Genomic DNA, 22,755 nt, shown 5'->3' on the forward strand with positions numbered 1-22,755 from the left:
TACAGAAAGGTCCTTTACTGGGTGGGGGGTCCGGGCTGGCCCGGTCAGGATTTGGAGTACCGGCGGTGCAGGGAATCGCGGTAGAACTGGAAGATGGTGTCTGCGGCACGCTGGGCCGTGACCAGGCACTGCTGCATCTGCAGGGGAAATGGGGTGGGATGGGGGCCAGGCTCCCCCGAGGGGCTCCCACACCCCCAGACCCCGGGAGTCCCTCACCTCCTCCACGGAGCAGCTGCCCTTGGTGGTGGCCATCAGCACCTTCCTCTCGCTGCTGTCGATGGCGAAGGTGAGCACGGCGCGGGCCTCCTGCGGGACCAGGGCGTCAGGGGAGCTGGGGGGCACTCGCAGTGCCAGGCACTCCCCTGCTGGGCTCACCTGCTCCTGCTGGGCTCACCTGCTCCTGCCGTGCTGTGGGGTCGAGGGTGATGGTGCCATCGGGGCCGAGGGCACAGGTGACGCCGCAGAAGAGGGAGGAGAGGGGCAGCCCCGCGTCCAGCAGCCCCATGCAGGCGGCGTTCAGGCAGCACGACAGCAGCTGGGGCCACAGTCAAGGGACAGTGCACAGCTCCGGCCCCCGGCCCCAAACCCACGGTGTGAGCTGTTCCCAAACCCTCCAGCCAAAGGATACCCACAGTGTGAGCTGTTCCCCCAACACCCTCCGGCCAAGGATACCCACAGTGTGAGCTGTTCCCAAACCCTCCCACCAAAGGATACCCACAGTGTGAGCTGTTCCCCCACAGCCTCCCACCAAAGGATACCGATCCTGCGTCGCTGAGCACCTGCAGCACCAGTGTGATGGCTGTGCGTGGGTGCAGCACCCCCAGCACCACGGCCTCGCACGTCTGGCGCAGCTGCTGCTCCCGGCTCCGCTCCAGCACCCCTGCCAACGACACCACACACCCTGAGGCTGCTGCCTGACGGTGGCTCTGTGCTCCCAGCCTCCAGAGCAGGGGTTAAACACACAGATTAAAGAGCAGCCAGCGAGCTCTGGGTGATGTCCAGGTAACAGAAACACAAATTCCTGGTTGGTGGAACTGCCTTGTTAAGGTTTAGGGCTGGATGTGTCTCCCAGCCCTGAGGGAGGGTATCCAGCCTTGGGAGGAAGAATTTCCCCTGACAGTGGACACAGGGAACGCAGAATTTACGGCCCACAAGGACATCTGGCAGAAACCCCGAGATAAGAAAGGAACTAAGAAAGACAATTCAGCACCTGGGCTGAATCTGCACCCCCTGGATTCAGGGTGATTCCAGCACGGGCAGGCTGTGACCACCAACCCAAGAAACCCCCCCAACCCCAAAGGAGCATGGGACCAACTAGCATGAGAAGTGAGAGTCATTAACCAACAGAATAGTAATTAACAAGAGAACTGTGTAACCTGTAGCTGATGAACACTAATGCCTTTGTTTGCCAAAATGTGTATAAATACAGCGTATAAACAGTAGCAAGTCCTGGAGCTCGCTGTGCTGCATTTGGGGATTTGCTGCCCAGCAAACTGTGAATAAAGAGCTATAAATAACTCCAACACCTCGGCTCCCTGTTCTGGGGTAGGGCCGGGGGTCCCACCTGGCAGCCCCACCTTGGGGCGCAGCAGCACCTCCAGCGCCGCCCGGTCCGGCAGCTCCTTGCTGAGCTTCGCTTCGGCGGGGCCGTAGAGCCCGGCCAGGACCGAGGTCTCACCTGCGGACAGCGAGGGGATGGAAGGGAAGGGATGAGATGAGATGGGATGGGGAGGGGAGGGGAGCCCCCAGCGGGAGCCAGGAAGGGCTGGAAACGGGAGCCCCGGGGAGTGGAGCCCCTAGAGCCTGCAGAGCGGGCACCCCGGGAACGGGGGGAGACCCTGCGGGAAGGGCTGGAAAGGGGAAAAGGGGACCCCGGGAATGTGGCCCCCTGCAGGAAGGAGAGCCCCGAGGGGCAGCCCCAGGCGCTCGGCCCCACAGACCCTGCAGGAAGGCGGCCGAGCCGTCGGGCCGCGAGAGCAGCCCCTGCTCGCAGGAGAAGGGCCGCAGCCAGCACTGCCCGCCGGGCTCCGCCGCCTCCATCGGCTCCTCTTCCTCTCCTCTTCCTCTCCTCTTCCTGCGCCGCTTCCGCTTCCGGGCCGCGGTTCAGCGGCCAATCAGCGCCTCCTGTCGCGACTGGGCCCCGCCCCCGCGGCATCGCAGTCGTGCCGGCTGCTCCACGCGGGACACTGGGCTGGGGAGGGGAGCGGGGAGACCTTGAGGGTCTGTCACGGGGACAGAACGCGGGAGTCTGCCCGTGGCATCCCCTGGCACCCTGCACTTTTATTTGAACGTGTGGCACCCCGGGCAGTAACAGGGTGATTCCCGGGGATGCGGAGCCCACCGGCAGCAGCAGGATCTACCCCCATCCCTTGGGGTCTGGATGGGCTGAAGGGCGCTCTCCCTCCTGCAGCTGCTCCCCTTCAACCCTGTGATCCATTTGTTGATCCAGCCCACAAGCCCTTCCCAACCCAAACTCTGTCCCACTGTCAGGCTGTGCCTGCCTTTTTCCCTGTCCCAGCCCACATCCCACGTGTAGGCAGCTGCCCAGGCAATCCTTAAACCCCACACCCAGGCAGAGGCTGCTTCATCCTGGGGTGGAGCTGAGGACATCACAGGGTTTCTCTGCCCTCCTGGGGGCTCCTGCACCATTCCCAGGTCCCTGCTTGGAAAGGACTGATGACTTCCCATCATGGAAATGAAGATACGTCAGCAATGGATTGACTGAAGGGATCTGAAAGGGGATGGGAAGCTCAGCTGGCAAAACGAGACACAAGAATCTTTCTGCCCATGAGAGCTTTGGCATCACCACGGCTCCACTCAGGATTTCCCTGGGAGGTGGTGTTGGGGCACTGGGGGTGTGGGAGCCTCGAACAACAGGAAAAGGGCCTCGGGAGAAGGGGGAGGAAGCAGCACTCAGAGACTGTGTCAAGGAAATTTATTTCCTTTTCTTTTTCCTCCTCCTGGGCTGCGAGGACCTGTGGCGGTGAGGGGCCCTCCTCTTTCGGGGGTGCCGGTGCTGTCGGCGTTCATGGCCCCTGTCCTGGTTGGGAGTGGAGGGACCTGGAGCCTCCCCGGGCTCCTGGGCCGTGTCCTGGGGCTGTTCCTGCTCTGCAGGGACGGGCACAGATGGGGGGTGGCCAGAACTCCCAGGGGGAGCCTCTGGTGTGCTGAGCTGCTCCTCCAGGCCCAACCCCGCGGGGTCACAAGCGCCGGCCTGGCTGGGCCTGGGGGTGCCCCCCGGGCTGTGGGTGGGGGTGCCCCCGGGGCTGTGGGTGGGGGTGCCCCCCGGGCTGTGGGTGGGGGTGCCCCCCGGGCTGTGGGTGGGGGTGCCCCCGGGGCTGTGGGTGGGGGTGCCCCCGGGGCTGGCAGGGGATGTTCCCCCTGGCGAGGAGGAGCAGCTGGAGCTGGACGCAGAGCTCCCGGGCCGCTCCCTGGCAGGTCGGGAGCGCCGCAGCCGCCAGGCCTGGCCGCACTGGCTCAGGGTGACGCGGACCAGCCCGTGCACCAGCGGGGCCGTGTATTCCCCCAGGTAGCTCTGCAGCATCTGCGCCAGCGCGGCCCTGTCGGGGCCGTAGATGCAGAGCGCGGAGAGGGCGATGCTCTCCACCTCGCGGGCCTCCCACCAGCGCGGGCCGTGGATCGCCTCCAGGCTGTGCCGCAGCCACGGCCGCACCGGGTCCAGCAGGTGCTCCTGCCCGTGCAGCAGCTCGGCCCAGAGCTCGGGCGGCAGCGCCCCGGGGGGCTCGGCCGGGGCACCGCGGGGCCGGCGGGGCCGGGGGCAGGTCTCCACCAGGCGGAACTGAGCCCTGCGCGCCCCCGGCGAGCGGCCCGGCGGGCTGAGGATGCACTGCAGGAAATCGGCGTCGCCCAGCACGGAGAAGCGGGCGGCGATGACGGGGCTGCGGCAGCGGGGGCAGGCGGGGTCCGAGGCCGCGGCCCGCAGGAGGCAGCCCAGGCAGAACGCGTGTCCGCAGGGCACGGCCAGGCTGTCGCAGCACACGCGCTCGCACACCGGGCAGTCCCACTCGGTCTGCGTGGCCCGGCTCGCCCACCGCGCCGGGTCGGGCAGCGCCCGGGACGGGGCGATGCCCATGGCGGGCACCGGGGCGGGCCTGAGGGGCTGCTCCGACCCTGACGATTCTGTGGTGCTTCCGAAGGGTATCGGGCACTGCACGGCGGAACGGGACCGTGGTCAGAGGCTGCCCCGGGGCGGGGAGGATGCAACACCCAGGCCGCTCTGGGACACCCTCCCCGCTCCTCCTGGGCACCCCGTGAGGAGTTTCCCCACCACCTCACCTCCTCTGCCGCAAACACCCGCAGTGCCCAGCTGCCCAAACCAGGCAGGGCTAAGCAAACACAGGGAATGGCCCCGGAGGGGGCACTGAGCTGCCGACGGAGCCCCCGAGGCACCACCAGCACCGGGAGAAGCCTCGCTCGACCCTCCAGACCTCGCAACCTCACTCAGGAGTCCAGGCTCAAGCCACAGTGTCCCGGGCTCTGCGGGGCCCATCGGGGAAAGGGTGACATCACAACACCCCCCAGAGACGGGCCGCTTGGGGTGTCACCCTCTGCCAGCACATGATGTCACAACGGGACATCCCCCTCCCACCCCAGGCACATGGAATAGGGAGGAAAAAAAGGAATTACTGTTTCTTGTGTTTAACTTCTACATTTCTGTGCTGCTCTCCATCACCTGCATCCGTGTCCCTGTTCCTGTCCCGCTCTCCCGGGAGGCAGAGCGTGCTGGGAGCTGCCAGCACCGACGGCAGCACATCCACTGCACCAAACCCACCCCAGCCACACCCGGACACCGAGTGCGGGGTGGGCTCCAGCACGAGCCACGGGGGCTCCCCAGAGCCTGCCACGGCTGTTCAAATGCTCTGACCACAACAAAAAGGTCCATGTATCTTTACTTCGTGAGATGCTCCTAAATCACCCCTACCCAGAGGACAGACCTTCTTTCCCTGCCCCGTAACTGGGACAGTGCTGAGGGAACGGAAACGGACCCTGGAGAGAGGTAGGAGGGTGGGCTGCAGCACTGACACGGTCCCAGCACTGCACTCTGCCGCCCCTGGAGCTGAGGGGACGGTAACTGGGCACTCACCAGCACTGCAAGAAACTGGGGCTTCAAAGAGGACAATGCTCTCTTTGTGTGTGTGGTGTTTCACGTGAAACAGGTTTTACGTAATTACTGTGAGCTGTAATCACACAGCCCAGGCTCTGCCATCACAGGGTGTAATTTGCCAGGTGAGGACTGAATTTGGCCCTACCAAGGGCAAGGCCAATGGGAAACAGCTAATGTGAAAGTAACAGTTAATACCTGGTACTACAGTAAGGAAATCTGAAAAGACACAACAAAGAAGCTTGGGATTGTGCCTGGAAAACAAAAATAAGTATTTCCTGCCTTATTGTCACTTGCACAGCAGGTACCTCAGAAACAGCTCATCCAAAGCACCCTCGAGAGGAAGAACAGGGCTGATGGGCATCGACAACCAAAGACATTTTGACTTTGCAGCAATGAGCTGTAACAGAAATTTCTCTCTTCAAAATTAAACAACAGGTGTAGATAGAAAGACTACAGCTGTCCCTTAGGAGAGGACAAATCCAGACTCTTTAATAGCATTGACCCAAGGTCTGGGTGGATAAACATGTGTCTTCTCTTACTAAACTCTGGCTGTGAGCTATACAGAAATGCAAACATGTACCACACAGTCAAAGGCATTTGGTTACACTTTTTTCTTCACTCCTGAGGTATCACTATCCCCAGCACTGTACCAAACACAAAATCAGGCTTTGTCCCAGCACAAGTGCAACTTCAGGAGAAAAACTGCACTTTACACACTTTAAACTTCCTATAGAGTACAGCTTATGCTTGATTGTTTCATTTCCCCCTCCATAAGTTACAAAAATATCTTTCAACAAGGAATCCAAAATAAGCTATGGTACAACATATAAACTTACTTATAAAGACATAAAAATCTGAGTCAGAGTACTAAACAGTATTAATACAGCAGGATTTTTTTTTACATCATCACTATGGGACACCAAACTTTTTCTGTGCACATTTCAGCCTCCTATTTCATGAACGTACAAACTTCCGAACAGCAGGTTCTTCTGAAGGTATGAATTTCAACAAAACCTTCAAACGCTGACAACTTATGGCATGTGTACTCAGGAAACATGGTGTACAACTGCAAAGTAAATTAAAATGAGAAAAATAAAAATAAGTTAAGACTAACACTGCTGATCTACAGCCTCCTTCAGGCAGACTTCAGTCATTTATTACTCTCTTTTTATAGATGATTTTGTGGCTCAGGAGAGGCAGGAAGTTGCTTGTGATTTAGAGTTCAGCTCAGGGCTGATCCTGCACAGTGAGGAGGAAACTGAGGAGAGCTGTCTCGATGCTCACACAGCATGTTTAGACCTGGCTCCCAGCCCCGCTCTGTGGCTTAGGCAGCACTTTGGGGCAGGCCATGCTCTCTTCAGCCCAGGCCTTCGCAGCACCTCAGCTGGAAAGGCGGGGGGGGGTGCCTGGGGCTCAGTCACTGTCGAATTCCTCTATCGTCAGCTCCTCCTCCTCCATGATGGCCTGGGCTGCCACGGGCTGGGGCTGGCTGCCAGGCAGGTCACTGCCACTGCACTGGCTGGAGGGTAGCAGGAGCCCCTCGGGATCACTGGGGTCACTCTCGCCTGTCCCGCTGTTCCCTGGCTCCGCATCGGCACCGTCACCCTCCCCGCGGAACAGCTGTGGGGTCCCGGGGTCCTTGTCACTGAGAGCTTCCAGTTTTAACCTGTGAAATCATCAGTGCAGCACTGCATGACCACGGACAGACAGCTGCTGCCTCACGGGAGTTCACATGGGAAAGGCTGTCTGCCTTTGGATAAAACCTTACTCCTCACTCCCACCGAGACTGCTGCACGGAGTTATTTTAAGGGCTGTTTAGTAACACAGTTTAAATTAGGTTCAATTAGGATTCATGAAGGAAGCAAACACCTATATTTCTCTACACTCCCTTTGCGGCAGAGTAAGCAAATGGGGAAGGATGACAAGTGTTTTTAGCAGGAATTACCCCTCAGATCAGACCTTCAGTGACACAACCCCAACTTATTAATGCAGATACAACAAGTAATCAGTATCCAAAGGTACGGTGCAGTGACACTTAATGGCATAAAGAAGTTACAATTAATTTGACAAGTTACATTGTCACTCAGATGAGGGGGATTACAAAGAAATAGACCGCTTAGGGACACTCTCCTTCCTTAATTTTAATACAATTGTCAGGGAACAGGGTGGTTCCTGGAAATGCAGCTTGGAAACTCATAGTTAAAGTCAGCAGCATCACCAGTGACAAGTAGGAGATGCTTTGTTAGGTGCCTGAACAAACTCTGTCCTGGTAGGAGATGACAGAGTTTGTCTCACTCCAGCTGTGATCTGGATTCTTTACCAGAAACAGACCAATTAAAACTCTTAAATTCCAGAGATGCCAAAGCCATACAAACCTAACTGAGGCTCTACCATAGTAAATGATGTCTGTGATTGAGTGGGCTCATGAGAGTCACAACACAACATCTTGTGCCACATCACCTCATGAGCCCTACACAGTCTGTAAGGAGGGTACATTAAAAAAATAAACTCATTAAAATATTTTGTATTTCTACAGGGATACAACTGCTTCAAAGGAAGTTGGAACAATTCCCTGTTGTACTTTCCTTCTTGCACCTCCAACGTGCAGGTGAACACGGAATGTTGTACCAAACTTCCAGATTATCATTTTGTGACATGATAAACAACAGGCAAGATGCACTGAACTCTTTGCATCAATTCACTTTTATTCTCACATAAATGCTTTTGATAGTAAAGGAAGTATTTTGTTCAGATCATGTACTGGAGAAAGAGTGTCAGAAAGGACAGATCTAATATTTGATACAACAGAAAAGAAAGTTAAACAAGGATTAAAAGCAGGACTTCAGTAAATCACAGACAATTTACTGTGAAAGGGTTCCCTATGAAAGGGTTCTTCCTCTTAATATAGTAAAGTAAAGAAGCCTGACTTTCTTTAAGTATAGCCAAGACTTAATCTTACCTCCCAAAATGTCTTTTCAGTGGCAGCCTCCCCACGTCTTGGATAAAAGCAATCTGAGCTAAGAACAAAGAACCACCAGTATCATAGTGGGCAGATCATAATTAACATACAATTAAACATACTGGAAAACAAACATTTAATGTGCTAGTCAAGTATTCCTTCGTATATTTGAAACATTTTAGATACCAAAACACTGTACATGCATGTATGTAACTTTTTTCCCAATCTGTTACAGTTTACCACAATACTGACAGACTGCCTACACACCAGACCCTAAAAACCCCCTGACATTCATCCATTTCTGTTTATGACATAGTTGTTATTCCACAGCCTACAAAATTAATTCATCCTGATGGCAAGGCCTTAGTTAAGACATGAAGCTTTTTATTAGAAACAATTAACACAGCACAACTGACCTAGCTGACTGGACAGTAATTTTTGAATTATGTGAATCATAAGTAATTTTTTCTGCATGGCTATAGGATTACCTCAGATTTTACTTTTTTATGCACTATAAACTTGAATTTTGTTTATCTGGGAAAGGCTTTTTAAAGCCCTTTAAGTCTGGTCCTGGAAAGATATCAGTAAGCAACAAAGATCCAGTTATTTTTGCCCACTGGGTTTCCTCCCATAGATTTAAAATAAACCCTAAGCCTAGAGAGCAACTTAATTAGTAAAGTTTGATAATCCTACCAGAACATCTTTCATTTTGGCTTTTACTAGCAGCACCTTTGGGTATCACCTCTATACATTTACCATAAGAATTTTTTCCTTCTGAGGCAAAAGCATAGACAGTATCGACATTTTGGCTTACAAAACGTTTCAGTATGCTTCAATTGCCAAAAGAGAGTTTCAGATCAAGTTACACCCATCTTACCTTGGTTTCTCATTGGGTTTGCTAACATAGCAAGATAAGGCAGCAGCTCTGTCTGAAGGCACTCGGGTGGTAAACAGAAGCTTGAGAACAGAGATTTGGCAGCAAGGCAATTTTCCTGATACTGTAAAAGTTGGAGAGGGGAGAGAAGAAACACAAGTAAAAAAACCAGTGGAACACGATTATTGTAGATATTCTGTACCATAAAACACAGACCTTCCTCCTGCTTGCTAGATGACTACAGACAACCTACTGAGAAACAAGACTAGAAGAAAAGATAAGCAGTCAGAGTTAACATAAACCAATCATAAAAATGGTAAAATCCTTTGGTTTTGCCTTTTGCTGCGTGTTTATATTTCTGGAAAGTATCTATCCTTCGATTACAGAACTCCCTGCCCATCCAGGCCAATACTTTTTGACAGATAAAGCAAGAGAAGCATGAGTTCAAATGCAAAAAAATCGCCCAGACCTTTGGTATATCCTGAACAAGCTACTTCTCATAAACACAGAAACTGTAACAGCAGCAATTTGTGAAACTTACATAACAGTTCAATGTGCAGAAAGCTCACACTCAGTTCCAGGAATACTTTTTAGTATTTGAATGCTGATTGTGTCTCCGTTAATGCAGGACTGAGACTCTCCCCATAGCATGTCAGCTTGGACACAGCAATCAGGCTTTGCCAGAGGCCTCCGGTTTATTTCCACATTAAAGGAGTGATACAAATTGCTCTTCAAGCAAATGCATTTTAGAAGCAGATTATATCAAAATAGGATATTTGACAAGTTTAGCACTGTGAACAAATCTCATCTATACTAGTCAATAGTCATACCTTAGGGAAAACAAACAAAAAAAATAAAAATCAAGCATTTACCTTTTTATTGATAAAAAACCACTGGGGTTTATGCAAGGGTCGGAATCCCATCCCTCCCTGCTGGTGGGCAAAGGCCCTGGATGTGTTGGAATGGATCACCCCCCGTGTAGCCACAGAGGCACTGTAGTTTTCCATCACAAGACGTGTCTAAGAGAGAAATCGGGCACTGTGTGACCTCGAGGTGCCTCATTTGAGCTGAAACACCCTCAGGAACTGCAGTGACACAACCTGTCCAGAATTTTAAAGTTTACATTACAGTGGAACTTCTGTTCAAAGCAGCTGAACAAAAGAGCTGGTTCAATTCCTTCAGGGGAAAGGCTTATGGATGCCCACACATTTTTAGCATGAGTATTTTCTACTTAAAAATACTTTGTAGAACATTCCACAAACACTACAACCCACTATAATAAAGTCCTAACAGAAGCTGGACAAAAGTTGGACCTGCATCTGTTCTACAGCTGATGTATTTCAGCATTCATTAACAACTCACTGTCACCCACATGAGCCTGCAGCAAACATTCATAAATGCAGTGAGACGTCAAAAAGCTCAATGTCTAAGTGTTTACAAGTTGGTACCTACAGAAAGATGAGACTTACACTCCAGTTACTGCAAAGGACATCAGCAGCACTCAGATATTCACTGGCTCTCACCACGTCGTCTATGTCAGGAAAAAAGTCCACATAGTTCTGGTGGAGGTATAAATTAAACATGGCTCCTGACATATGCGATTTTTCCACAATATCCTATTAGAAGAAAAGTTCAGGTTTTACAGGTAGGTAAGGAAAAGCACCTAGTTAAAGTTGTGATACATGTAGATGTTCAGGGAGCTGGAACACAAGGTCTTTGCAGACACAAAGGGGGCTGGTTTGCCCCAGGGAAGAGGGACAGTGCTCCCTTCCAGATGAATTACTGTGTAACTTAGACTGAATACACACACATTTTGATTAAACCACGTGATTGAGAATTTGCTCTGTTGTGTTTCCAACCCAGCTGAACTCATGGAGTAACTGCAGGAGTACCTCAGGCTGAACGAGCAACGTGTCCCGACGGAATTCTGACAGGTGAGCGGGAAGCTGAAGGAATTCTGCCTCTGTCACTGGTTCTCCTACATGAGAAACACTGTTAGCAACTGTCAGCTCTACAGCACCTAAATTACAACATTTCCAGCTCCCAAAAGATCCTGAAACAGGCACAAATCCTTAACTATACAGTCAATGTTACAGAGTCATCAACACACAGTTGGTTACATTAAGCTCCACGTAACAAATGCAGTTTGCCCTCACCCTGCTACTTCCATTCTTTTGATTTTGGAACTAATATTGTGAATTACTGCCAATTAGGGATCCCCAATTTAGCTGATTTCATACCATTGTTATTGACCAAACACCCCCATCAGACACCACCCTAAGCCTTACTTCAGCAAACCTAGCTATTAGCTGCTGACACGCTTTGCCCATTCAAAGGGAGAATAAGTCAAACTTTTCGTACTTTTGCAATAAATTATTTTCCCCAGAGCATGGAAAAGAAAGATGGATGCATCTTTGCCACCAATGGCTTGTATCTCCTGGTCTTCTGAGGTATCACATTTACTTTTCTTTCTTTCTTTCGATACTGTTGCTTCTTCACATTTTATTGTGGAGCTCCTTTTCTTCCTTGACCAAAACTCCTTCTCCAATGAGCAGTCTATCAATTAAAGCAAAAATAAAATCAAGAGGAAGCATATGGATGCACAGAAGTTTTCCATTATACTGGTACTGCTAATGCTCTATATGAACCAGTAATAATAATAAAAAGAACAGAGAAGGTTACATAAATACAGGCATAAGGGGAAACGCATGTATTAGGAAGAAAACCCAGTCACCTAAATCAGCATAATTCACTGGATTCATTCCACTTCTGTCCCTCAAGCCACAGCTGAGGTACCAACTACTTTTTCTGAACAACAAACAACTGTTTTTAAAAAAAAGCATTCAGACTTATTCTGTCTAGTTCTGATGTTCCCACTTGCCTTTGTTTAGAATTTCACCTTTATAAAGCATTAGTACAAATATATGTAAACTATATTTCAGTTACATCCTCTTCACTTATTAATTTCTCTTATATTTGCATTGTCTGTACAATATCCTCTCTAAAATATAAGGTGGCAAAGAAAACCTTTCATTTAGGTGATTCTTCCAACAGCCTACTAATGTTTTACAACCTACACAATGTTTTGAGCTTGCAGAAATAAACCCCTTATTCTACCGTATTTTCACCCACAATTTGATTTGGTGGCTAGTGAACGCTCCTTAGTGAGCTCAGAGAAATTATCTTTTAAATATTTGTTTTTCTTTTCTTCCACCATTACCATGGATCATTTTTACCCCTTATTAATGGCACAAAGTGAACGTATCAATTGTATTTACATATATACACATGACAAAATAAAAAATATATATATATATAAAAATGAATTCCGCATGCTTGGGAGATCAACAAGGAGGTGGAGCATTTCCCAGATTTGCAACCATTCACCTAACAAATATCTGGACAACTAAAAATACTCTGTTCAAACACCTCCTCAGTGTCAGAGAAAATGTGAGAACGTTCCGTGTGGTGTGACTTCAGTAGACAATTCCAGTATTTCACATACAAGGAGCTCTGAAGTCACATGCCTTTGATTTCTCCCAAGTCCTAACCCCCATGGTTTTACATTTCCAAGGTAACTTATTAAAAATTACACCAACTGGTTATTTTGAGACTATTTAGATTTTCTGGAGCATGTGGAAGCTGCTTAGTGTGCAGTAGTGAGATATGCAAGCTTCTCTCAGGCAGCACCAACCTACTAACTAGTAATTAATGTTAATGGTAATATTGTCAGTCTTAGAGGAAACTAGTATTTTTCTGGTTAACACAGACCAATCCAAACCTAGGATACCTGAAGGTAACATTAGAATAACTTAAAATGTAGAAACTCTACTCTCTGCCTCATGTAACTTAAGAAACAATGCTCAGTTGATTTCAATATACCCTCAACTTCCAAGAACAACACTCTTTCTTTACAAAATGGTCTTGAATCTACACTTAATCTTGTATTCCATGAGCATATTTTCTATTTCAAAAGTGGATAGGAAAAAAAATGTGTGAAAGAAACAGGGTCATTGCTACCTCTAGCACACATAGCAGAAGACAATTGTTGAGTTCACTCCCTTATTTCTAGGTTGAATGTAAAGGTTGGCACCATTTCACAGTTCTTAGAACAAACTACACCTGCCAGAGCACTGCTTTTAGAAATGTAACTCCCATACATCAATTTTGTAACAATTACTGACTCATGAAATGCTTACAAAATAAGCAGGATAAGAAATGTAAGAAGGAGGCAATGAAAATATTGCTCTCAAATTAAGGTTGTCATAAAAACTTTAAACAGCAAATACAAATAGCAAAGACATCAAGAAGAAAAGAGGGTCTTTCACTAAATTAGGTCAGCCCATGCATTGCAGCCACGGTTTATCCCCAGTGACTCACTCACTCCCTCACACACCCTGGGTCTGTTCCTGCTCCAGAAAAGTGTGCCAGAAATGTTGTGCACAGCTCGCCCAGCCGTGCTGTAACACCAAACAGAACACGTTCTCAGCAGAAACGGTCAAAGCAACCTTAACTTAACAAACTCTTTTACCTTTCCTTGAGGAAAACTGAAGGCTGTTTATTGCACTTCTTATGTCACCTGAACAACCTCTGCAAAGCAGCTCCAGAGAAGCTCTATCAAGGGCATGGTTCTTCTCTCTGTTCTACAAGGAAAAGCAACATTAAAAACAACAAAAAAGGCAAGAAAAGGGGAATTTGAACATGGCTGCAGATCTACACCACAGACACATGAGCATCCACCGTGTGGTCAAACCATGTAATGCTGCTCCCTCTAAAACAATTAATCCATTTTTACACAGCCATATTAAAGAGAAGAAGGCACATAACTCTTTGCAAGACATCATTCAATAGGTTACTTAATTGTAATCAAAACAGTTCAGGAATAATACAGGGTTTAAGTTCAAGACCTCTTCTGGCCTTGCCAAATACAACGAACCAATAGAATGAATTCTATTCCTGTTATTTGTTTCATATATATATCTACTGTTATAAATTTTCAGAAGTAACTTTGTAGACTCAGACCAAGGCTGGAGTGAAACTAATCTGACAAACAAGGTATCTTTCCAGCTTGCCCTTTGTTTTCTGTTGGGGTGAACGGTGAGGGGTTTTTTTTGGGGGTGTGGGACTCTATAAAAGATCAAACAAATACAGATATAAAAGCGTGAAATCTTTAGGTCCTAGCACTGCACAGAGGTCAGCAGCTCTGACAACTTACCATCCCAGCTTCTGCTGCAGAGATTCGATTGAGAACTTTCATCATATTTGTTGGTGCAACAGGCTTGAAACTGTTGAATGTTATTTAAAAAAAAATCAATTACTTTCCGACTTCTCGCTTATTTTAACCACGTTTTAATGAGATAAAAGATCTTACCTAATAGTGGATATACAAAGCTCCTCTAGAATTTCTGTTGGAAACAGTAACCTCTGGTTGTTGTCTCCACTGAAGTTGTCAGAGATTATAAATATCAGGGGGCACCTACTGGTACGGACAAATCTCCTGAAGTGAAAAACAAGTGAGTGTTGTGAGGACCAAACCCCATTTGCTGCGGGTGGCCAAAGATAACTAAAAACTTATTTTGTGCCAACCTGAGAATGTCGTGCAGACTGCTGGGGTCCCGGTAGAACTGGTTGGGAATGTCCTGCCCAAAACAAAGAGCTGCTGACACCACATTCAGAGTAAATGTTCCCTCCCACAGACATCAAGATTGTCATGGCACAACACGTTGCTGCACATCCGTAATTCCTGGCTACCTTCTTTGCAACCAAACCTGAATGCAGCTAACGCTGGAAAGAGCCAGAGAGGAGGGAAAGAATCCAAACCCAAAGCACAGCATGTCTTCATTACAGAAACACTTATCTAAAAATAAATGCTTTCTTTCTGTCTCTGCTTCCTAAGAAACAGCCCTGGGTGATCACAGTGCCTGCCAGAGATTTACCCAGAGGACAAACACTCCAGGCAGCTCTGCTGGGAAGAGGGCACAATATACCATTCTATATGTACAGGTCTGACAGGACTTACACAAGAAGGTGACTTTATGAAGACAGACAAGTCCACAAAACTCCTTAAATCTACAGCACCCAACGAGAATTTTTGCCTTTTTTGTCTTGTAAGTTTACAGACAACTTGGCTATCAATTTCTAAAATTCCTCCCAGAAAAAGGAAAAAAGAGTCAGAAAAGAATTGTTATTGAAATATGTTCCTGAGCAAGTACAAATAAAGTCTTGTCCTGTACCTGCTCCAAATCCCTCAGTCCACACCTCTGACCACGCCATGAAGGCCAGGGACTGAGTGCAAAATTGCAAATGTTCCTGATTGTGTTCATCCTCATCTGTCTCCTACACTCTCCTGCATCCTTAAGGAACAGGAATAATGGGATTTTTTCCCACTCTTCCTTTTTACACACACAGATAGTTCTAGACAGATAATCAAACATGGGAACAACTTTCAATGTTGTGTTGATCTCCTTCTTGATCCTGTGTTACTTCTTGCTGTACTCAAACCAGACTTCAGTTCCTGACTTTTGGTTATATGGCTCACCTACAAGTAGAACGTGATTCTCAGCTGCTGTAGAGACTCAAAGAATAATAAAGACCTCATCTGCCCTAAAGCTGATGAACTTTGGGAAACACCAGTCCACCAGCTGGAGCTCATGAGCGTGTCAGTATTACAACATCAGCTACTGTTTTCAACCCAATATTTCACAAGTTTTCACTTACTTCAATAAGAATAAGCTTTTTATCACTTCCTGAGGACTCCCCAAGCATCTGAAGTTTGTTATACTTATTTGCTCTTAACAGGAAATCTTGAAAGAGAGCTGCTTGGGCCTGGCTCGGAAATGTATGAAAATTGGAGTCTGAAAGAGAAAACTAATTAAAAATATGTATTCTCTATTACATCAAGTAGAATAAAATACCCACAAGAACTAATACCCACCCACGCTACTTTCTGACAGCACCACTGAAGAAGCCCTTTGGCAAACAAATACAAGAGAATTTTTAAAGGGTACAATTTAAGTGAGGACCCCAATAAAGACATTTACCTGTTTTTATTTAATTGGTACAAGTGATATCCCGGCTATTACAGAGCTGTCTGTACTGATCCGAACTGTCAGTTATTTTGGAGTAAACACTGTAAAAAACCTAAATCCCTTTCCAGATAAAAGCAACAGAAAGATTTTTATTATACACTAGGGGATGGATTTACACAGATGTGGATCTGATTTCACAAGTGACAGAGACAAAATAAGCAAAAATATGGCATATATGAAAACCACAAAAGTAACTAGAATAGAAAAGGGAAAAAACACAAAATACTTACCATGGCCAAACATGTTTCTTAACTCTTCCTTTGTAAAGTCTAAAGACAGGGGATTGGTCCATTCTTGCACCTGAAGGCCAAGATCTTTGGCCAGAATTTGCAGAGTTGCAGTTTTCCCACAGCCAGGGGGACCAGTCAGCAGCAAAACAGAGCCATCCTGACACAGAAGGACAGAAATAAATCCACATGTGACAGTTGGCTGGAGATGAATATCGCTGACTTTCCTCTATAGTTCCTCTGGCAATGATTCTCTTTCCCAATGAAACCCAAGTCACATATTTTGTGCTGGTGATTTACTTGCTGAGTATTCAGGCAGAGAGAGCCAGGCCAGGATCTGAGAGCCCTGTTCTGTTCTGAAAGCTCCCGGTTAGTTGGTCAGGACTGGCAATTTATGCCTCTGTACAAGAGTAGCTCCTATCCATCCAAACTAAAAAGGTCCTGGTGCACCAACCCAGTGCAACTGGACATTTGCCAAGAGACCTAAAAATTACCCTGAGGTTTCAAGCACATTGAAGAGTTTTGATTTATGACTGGATGCCAGAAAATAATATTTCTGACCAAAATCAGAATCCAGCTCTTATCAGCACAGGCCCAAAACAAAAGTACAAGCTCTAATCTGTGTTATCAGATTTCTTACAATGACCCAGAATCACCACCTCTCGGTTCACTTTCTCTGAACTTAGAATTGTATCCTGCTCATTTGTATGGTTTGGTACCTCTGGCTGCTCATTGTAGCATGTTTACCTGCTTTGGCTGCCTCTGAAATGTGTGCGTTTTTAACCAGGTCTCAACTTCTTCAATTTTCTTTTTTTGCACAGCAAGGTCATTCTGAAACAAGGTTAAAATACATGAAATTCATATACTGACCCCTTGGTTTCTAAAGATGAGATTCAAAGATAAAATACATGCTGACTGAAATATTAACAGACATGCTGGTGTGTGTTTCAGTTACATTTATGCTCTGCAGAGGCAAGTGCCACAGTTAAGGATGATCATCTCAATCTGTTTCCTCCAACAACCTGTTTTCCGTTGTTTGAAGTTGGGAGATAAGGAGCTGTTAATTATTCTCAAAGTAAAAACACTGCAACCTTGCCTATTGGTGTCATTATGCTTCACAGCCACTGCTGGAGCCGGTACTTTTTGCTCCTTTTACTCTAACACTGCCCAGGTTTTTGTAACCTTTGCAAATCCCAGGCAGCCGGGTGTCCCCAGTGCTTGGAGCAGATGGATGTGGCTGGAACCCAGCAACAGGTGCAGAAGTTTACATGTGGACTGACAGGAAACCACATCTCATCAGCAGCTTTACCTCCTCAGGAGGCCTGAGGGAAATGTGTCTCCTACACACAGAGAGCTCCTGGCAGTGAACAAACCAGGCCAGCACCTTTTTGCTGTAGCAAAACAGGATGTTCTGGGAGCCTGACCAGTACAGATCATGGGCAGAAGCACAGTATGCTACTGTAATGTTACTACTATGCCAGCACTCGGAGCAAGTCCCACCTGAGTCTCAGGTTTGTATCTCTCCACCCACGGCAGCTCATCCTGGGCCTGGCTCCAGCTCTGCCTGGACGTGTTACAGGGCAGATCCCCCACAGAGGGCTTTGCCCTTTTCCTGGGGGGAGCCCTGGCTTTGCTGTTTTCTGGCACAGAACTCAGGTCCTTCTGCTGCCGCCTCCGGCCTCTCCCAGAGCTGCCTCCCAGGGCCTTCACGGGAACACCGGAGCTTCCAAAGAGGTCATCGAAGGGATGCGCCAGCCACTCTGCTACCTGGAGAACACAGACACGCTGTGGGGTTGGAGCAGCACCTCCTCCCCTCATCTGGGCACAGCTGTCCCTAAAAATAGTAGCTCTTAATCCCACGTACACTTGTCCATCCCTGGGAGTGTCCAAGGCCAGCTTGGACGGGGCTTGGAACAACCTGGGGTAGTGGGAGGTGTCCCGGCCCACGGCAGGGGATGGGACTGGGTGGGCTTTAAGGCCCTTTGAATCCAAACCATTCTGGGATTCTGAGATTCTTCAGTATTAAAATAAAGCCTCCCCTCACATGTTGTGCCAAGAGTATTTTGCAGGAAATTGTCAAGTCAGAACAGGTAGAAAATTCCACAAACATACCAAACTAAAGAAGTAAAATTAAATCAGGGATAAGAATGAAGAAGCAGCATCAGCTTACTCAGACTGTGTTTGCATTAAGGTCACGTTCATGTTTTCAGTATGTGGCTCTTGTTTCCCCTCTTCTTCTTGAACACTTACAGTGCAGGCATTTGTGATTCAAAGTTGGAAGCAGATGGCAGAGAACAGTTATTGAGGCAGCACAATAAAATCAGGGATTATTCCCTGTTTGCTACCCGGGGCAGCTTGGGCTGAGCTGTGGCTGTGCCAGAGCCTGAGACAGGAACCATTCAGCTCTGAATTTGGGGTTTGAGGAGCTCCCAGCTGGAATAGGGGTGCAAACTTACACTCCAGAGCACTTCTCAAAGGTCCCAAATACCATCACTGGCAGCCCCTCAGTGCAGGGCTGAGACAGGCTGGATGGCAACAGAGCCCCCAGAGTCCCCAAAAAGGGCTGGGAAATCACACTTTACACATCTCATCAGCCAGCACAGCAAGAGCCAGGGGTGCCAGGATGCTCTGCCTGGAATGGGGTAAAACAACTCCAACAAGGCCCTGTTTGCAAAGCCCCCAGTGGGGAATGAGGAAGGGGGCTCGGGCTGCTTCTGGGCTGAACAGAGCTGAAACCAGCCTGACTCATCAGCCCCAAAGGGAAACGTCCTGAGAGGGAGGGGAAGATGTGGCAGAGCTGGGACAGTCCCTGGGCAAAGGAACAAACAAGTGACACCACTGAGAACTCCTCCAAAGCTGCGGAGCCGGCACAGCCTGGACACACCTGACTGACCGTCCAGCACTTCACACTAGAAAAGCCCAATCCCAAATGTTAAGGGCAGGATCTTGTCACAAATCCCTTCTTGTGGGTGTGTAGATTCCTCCCTGCCGTGGGGACAGGCCGGGCCCAAGAGATCTGGTCGCTGGTCTGGGTGAGTGACATCATCTCTACTTAACAACTGGCTTTGCATTAATACAATTGCTGAAATATTCAGTCACAGAGCCATTAAGGTTGGAGAAGAGCTCCAAGATCACTGAGTCCAACCTTTGCTTCATGCCCACGTTTCAACTCCTTACATATTCCTATTTCAACTCTTGCTCCCCAGTGCACTCCCCTGTAACAGCTGTCACAGCTCCTGTACTGTGCAGCGATTCTGATCAACATCTCTTTGTCCAACCGTACTCACATAAATACAGCTGACAATGCACGTCTTGCTGCGCTCAACGCCACGGGGCAGAGCTGCACGGTGACTCTGCACAGCACTAAGCCTGACCCACTGACCGGGTGTGGGCTGGGACGGGACCCAGCCGGCCCAGCCTGCTCTGGGACAAGGGCTCTGCGGTGCTGGGGGCCAATCTGCACCCTGTGACTCCGCGGAGCTCCTCGCTGAGCTGTGTGCGCAGCCCCCGCCGCGCCCGGGCCCCCCAGCACCCGCGGGCTCCAGGGGCCGTGATCGGCCCACCACTTCGCCCAGGACCCCCCGGGACCTCCGCCCGGCACTCCCCGCCTCCGACCGGGACCCCCCGGGACCTCCGCCCGGCACCCCCCGCCTCCGCCCGGGACCTCCGCCCGGCACCCACCTCCGCCCGCCGCCCCGGGGCGCGGCCGGACATGCTGGGCGGGGGCACGGAGAGCCCCTGCCCCCGCCGGGCCCTCGGAGCCCGGGGGTCTCTCGGTGCTCCGGAGGGGTCTCTCGGTGCCCCGGGGGGGGTCTCTCGGTGCCCCGGGGGTCTCTCGGTGTCTCTCGGTGTCCCAGGGGGGTCTCTCGGTGTCTCTCGGTGTCCCAGGGGGGTCTCTCGGTGTCCCGGGGGTCTCTCGGTGCCCCGGGGGTCTCTCCGTGCCCCGGGGGTCTCTCGGTGCCCCGGGGGGGTCTCTCGGTGTCCCAGGTGTCTCTCTGTGCCCCGGGGGGGTCTCTCGGTGTCTCTCGGTGTCCCCGTCCCGTCCCCGGTCCCGGTGCCCTCACCCGTAGGCCCCAGGGGTCCTTCTCCTCCGGCCGTCGCCGGGCTGCCCGCGCCGTGCCGGCCCGCGCGGTGACGCCATCGGCGCGCGCGGTGGCGGCGGAGGCCCCCGCAGGTGTCTCCAGGGCGACGCCATGAGGCGGCCGAACGTGCTCATCACCGGTGGGGCGGCCGCGGGGCTCGGCCGGGATCGATGGGGGCCCATCCCGGGGCGGTTTGGGGTCTGGGGTCCCAGTCGGGGTGATTTGGGGTGCGGTGTCCCCACGTGGGAGGATTTGGGGTGTCACACCTGCCCGAGAACTCGGGACGCTCCCATCGCATCCCCTCCCCTCCCAGGGTTCTCTTTACCCCCCCAGTGTGGGTGACCGTCCTGCTCACGGTGGGGGTTCTCTCCCTGGTTTCCCGTTTCCCTCTCCAGCGTTGCCCTCCCTGGTTCTCTTTGGGCCCTTTTCCCTCACATGACCCCCCCGACGTCCCCTGGCCAAAGGCCCCAGTTCCCCCCGGGAGGGTGTTGGGGGTTCTGCAGCTCCTCCCTCACCCTGCCTCTGGTTTTGGTCTCCAGGCACTCCGGGCGTTGGGAAAACCACCCTGGGAAAGGAGCTGGCATCCAGAGCGGGGCTGAGCTACGTCAACGTGGGGGACCTGGCCAAGGAAGGTGCTGGGAGACAGAGGAGTCACCAGGGCACGGAGGGTTCTTTGCTCTGTGCACATCTCTGCCTGTGGTGGGAGAGCTGGGGTTGTGCTGCCTGGAGAAGGGAGGGCTCTGGGAACACCCCAGAGCCCCTTCCAGGGCCCAGAGGGGCTCCAGAAATGCTGGAGGAGAGATGGAATGAAGGATAAAGAAAAATAGCTTCCCACTGCCAGAGGGCAGGGTTGGAATTGTCCCCTGGGAGGGTGGGGGGTCCCTGGCACAGGCTGCCCAGAGAAGCTGTGGCTCCCCTGGATCCCTGGGAGTGTCCCAGGCCAGGCTGGACGGGGCTTGGAGCAGCCTGGGCTGGTGGGAGGTGTCCCTGCCCACGGCAGGGGGTGGGATGGGATGAGCTTTGAGACTCCTCCCAGCACAAACCACTCTGGGCTTCCCTATATTAAATCAAAAGGCAGTGAGTTTTCTCTCACAGGAGTTTCTGCAGCAGGGCCCTCGGTGTTCAGTGATAAACAACAACAACCTTACCCTTGCACAGCTGTGTAACCCCAGAGTTCCCTCCCCCGAGCTGTGCCTTTTGTGGGCAGGGGGGCTCTGCCCAACCTGTCCTTTGTCCCCTGGGCAGGGGGGCTCTGCCCAACCTGCCCTTTGTCCCCAGGGCAGGGGGGCTCTGCCCAACCTGCCCTTTGTCCCCAGGGCAGGGGCTGTGCCTGCTGCCCTTTGTCCCCTGGGCAGGGGGGCTGTGCCCAACCTGCCCTTTGTCCCCAGGGCAGGGGGCTCTGCCCAAGCTGCCCTTTGTCCCCAGGGCAGGGGGCTGTGCCCAAGCTGCCCTTTGTCCCCTGGGCAGGGGGCTGTGCCCAACCTGCCCTGCCCTTTGTCCCCAGGGCAGGGGGGCTCTGCCCAACCTGCCCTTTGTCCCCAGGGCAGGGGGGCTGTGCCCAACCTGCCCTTTGTCCCCTGGGCAGGGGTCGCCTGCTGCCCTTTGTCCCCAGGGCAGGGGGCTGTGCCCAAGCTGCCCTTTGTCCCCAGGGCAGGGGGCTGTGCCCAACCTGCCTGCCGTCTGTGCCGCAGGGGAGCTGTACGAGGGCTTTGACGAGGAGTACGACTGTCCCATCCTGGACGAGGACAGGGTGAGTCCCGGCCCTGAAGCGGTCCCTGGGTGCCCCTGGCCCTGCTGCAGCCCAGGGGACCCGCTGTGTGCCGTTCCCGCAGGTGATCGACGAGCTGGAGGACAGGATGAGCGAGGGGGGGGTGGTGCTGGATTACCACGGCTGCGACTTCTTCCCCGAGCGCTGGTTCCACGTGGTGCTCGTGCTGCGCACCGAGAACGCCCTCCTGTACGACAGGCTGCAGAGCAGGTGTGTGGGGCACACCAGGGCACAGGGGGCTGTGCCAGGGTGCAAACCACGGCTTCTCCAGCGCTCCTGCACACACCTCCCTGGGTGCTCTCGTTTTCCAGGGGCTACACGGGGAAAAAGCTGCAGGACAACATTCAGTGTGAGATTTTTCAGACTCTGTATGAGGAAGCCGTGTCGTCATACAAAAAGGAAATTGTGCACCAGTTACCCAGCAACACTCCAGAGGACCTGGAGAGAAACCTGGATCAGATCATGCAATGGATTGAGCAATGGATGAAGGACAACAACTGACTCTGGCTGAAACAGTGACTGTTGGGTCTCTTCCTGGGAGGGTTCAATAAATGACATTTGTAATTTTTGTATAAGTTACCATGACTTTTACTGTAATTGGATATGGTTGGGGAGTAGAAGAAGGTTTAGAA

General features: G+C 50.9%; 3 protein-coding genes across 6 annotated transcripts; 1 reads left to right on the forward strand and 2 right to left on the reverse strand.

The window, feature by feature from the left end:
• EXOSC5 (exosome component 5) lies at nucleotides 1-2,070 on the reverse strand. The gene is made up of 6 exons (XM_050329056.1): nucleotides 1,941-2,070; nucleotides 1,565-1,678; nucleotides 759-880; nucleotides 395-535; nucleotides 217-306; nucleotides 1-137 (listed from the first exon to the last, which is right to left on the reverse strand). The coding sequence occupies exons 1-6, from the start codon at nucleotides 2,038-2,040 to the stop codon at nucleotides 45-47; spliced, it is 660 nt and encodes a 219-aa protein (XP_050185013.1). The 5' UTR covers nucleotides 2,041-2,070; the 3' UTR covers nucleotides 1-44.
• Nucleotides 2,071-5,594: 3,524 nt separating this feature from the next.
• On the reverse strand, nucleotides 5,595-20,122 carry RAD17 (RAD17 checkpoint clamp loader component). Of its 3 annotated transcripts, none has more exons than XM_050329286.1 (16): nucleotides 19,955-20,122; nucleotides 17,774-18,040; nucleotides 17,021-17,104; nucleotides 16,277-16,433; nucleotides 15,676-15,812; nucleotides 14,545-14,597; nucleotides 14,330-14,455; nucleotides 14,174-14,243; nucleotides 13,490-13,601; nucleotides 11,320-11,514; nucleotides 10,851-10,936; nucleotides 10,428-10,574; nucleotides 9,831-9,977; nucleotides 8,962-9,082; nucleotides 8,085-8,142; nucleotides 5,595-6,191 (listed from the first exon to the last, which is right to left on the reverse strand). In XM_050329286.1, the coding sequence occupies exons 1-16, from the start codon at nucleotides 19,985-19,987 to the stop codon at nucleotides 6,080-6,082; spliced, it is 1,905 nt and encodes a 634-aa protein (XP_050185243.1). In that variant the 5' UTR covers nucleotides 19,988-20,122; the 3' UTR covers nucleotides 5,595-6,079. The 3 variants fall into 3 exon arrangements, with proteins under 3 accessions (XP_050185243.1, XP_050185242.1, XP_050185245.1); XM_050329285.1 differs by having other exon boundaries at nucleotides 5,595-6,791; XM_050329288.1 differs by lacking the exons at nucleotides 17,021-17,104; nucleotides 17,774-18,040; nucleotides 19,955-20,122 and having other exon boundaries at nucleotides 5,595-6,791; nucleotides 15,676-15,825; nucleotides 16,277-16,383.
• Nucleotides 20,123-20,435: 313 nt separating this feature from the next.
• On the forward strand, nucleotides 20,436-22,702 carry AK6 (adenylate kinase 6). 2 transcript variants are annotated; one of them, XM_050329442.1, is made up of 5 exons: nucleotides 20,436-20,494; nucleotides 20,895-20,987; nucleotides 22,005-22,105; nucleotides 22,188-22,333; nucleotides 22,435-22,702. In XM_050329442.1, the coding sequence occupies exons 1-5, from the start codon at nucleotides 20,467-20,469 to the stop codon at nucleotides 22,622-22,624; spliced, it is 558 nt and encodes a 185-aa protein (XP_050185399.1). In that variant the 5' UTR covers nucleotides 20,436-20,466; the 3' UTR covers nucleotides 22,625-22,702. The 2 variants fall into 2 exon arrangements, with proteins under 2 accessions (XP_050185399.1, XP_050185400.1); XM_050329443.1 differs by having other exon boundaries at nucleotides 22,047-22,105.
• The last annotated feature ends 53 nt before the right edge of the window (nucleotides 22,703-22,755 follow it).

This window comes from Myiozetetes cayanensis, unplaced genomic scaffold, assembly GCF_022539395.1.
Source record: "Myiozetetes cayanensis isolate MyiCay16 unplaced genomic scaffold, myiCay2020 scf4, whole genome shotgun sequence".
Lineage (NCBI taxonomy): Eukaryota > Metazoa > Chordata > Aves > Passeriformes > Tyrannidae > Myiozetetes > Myiozetetes cayanensis.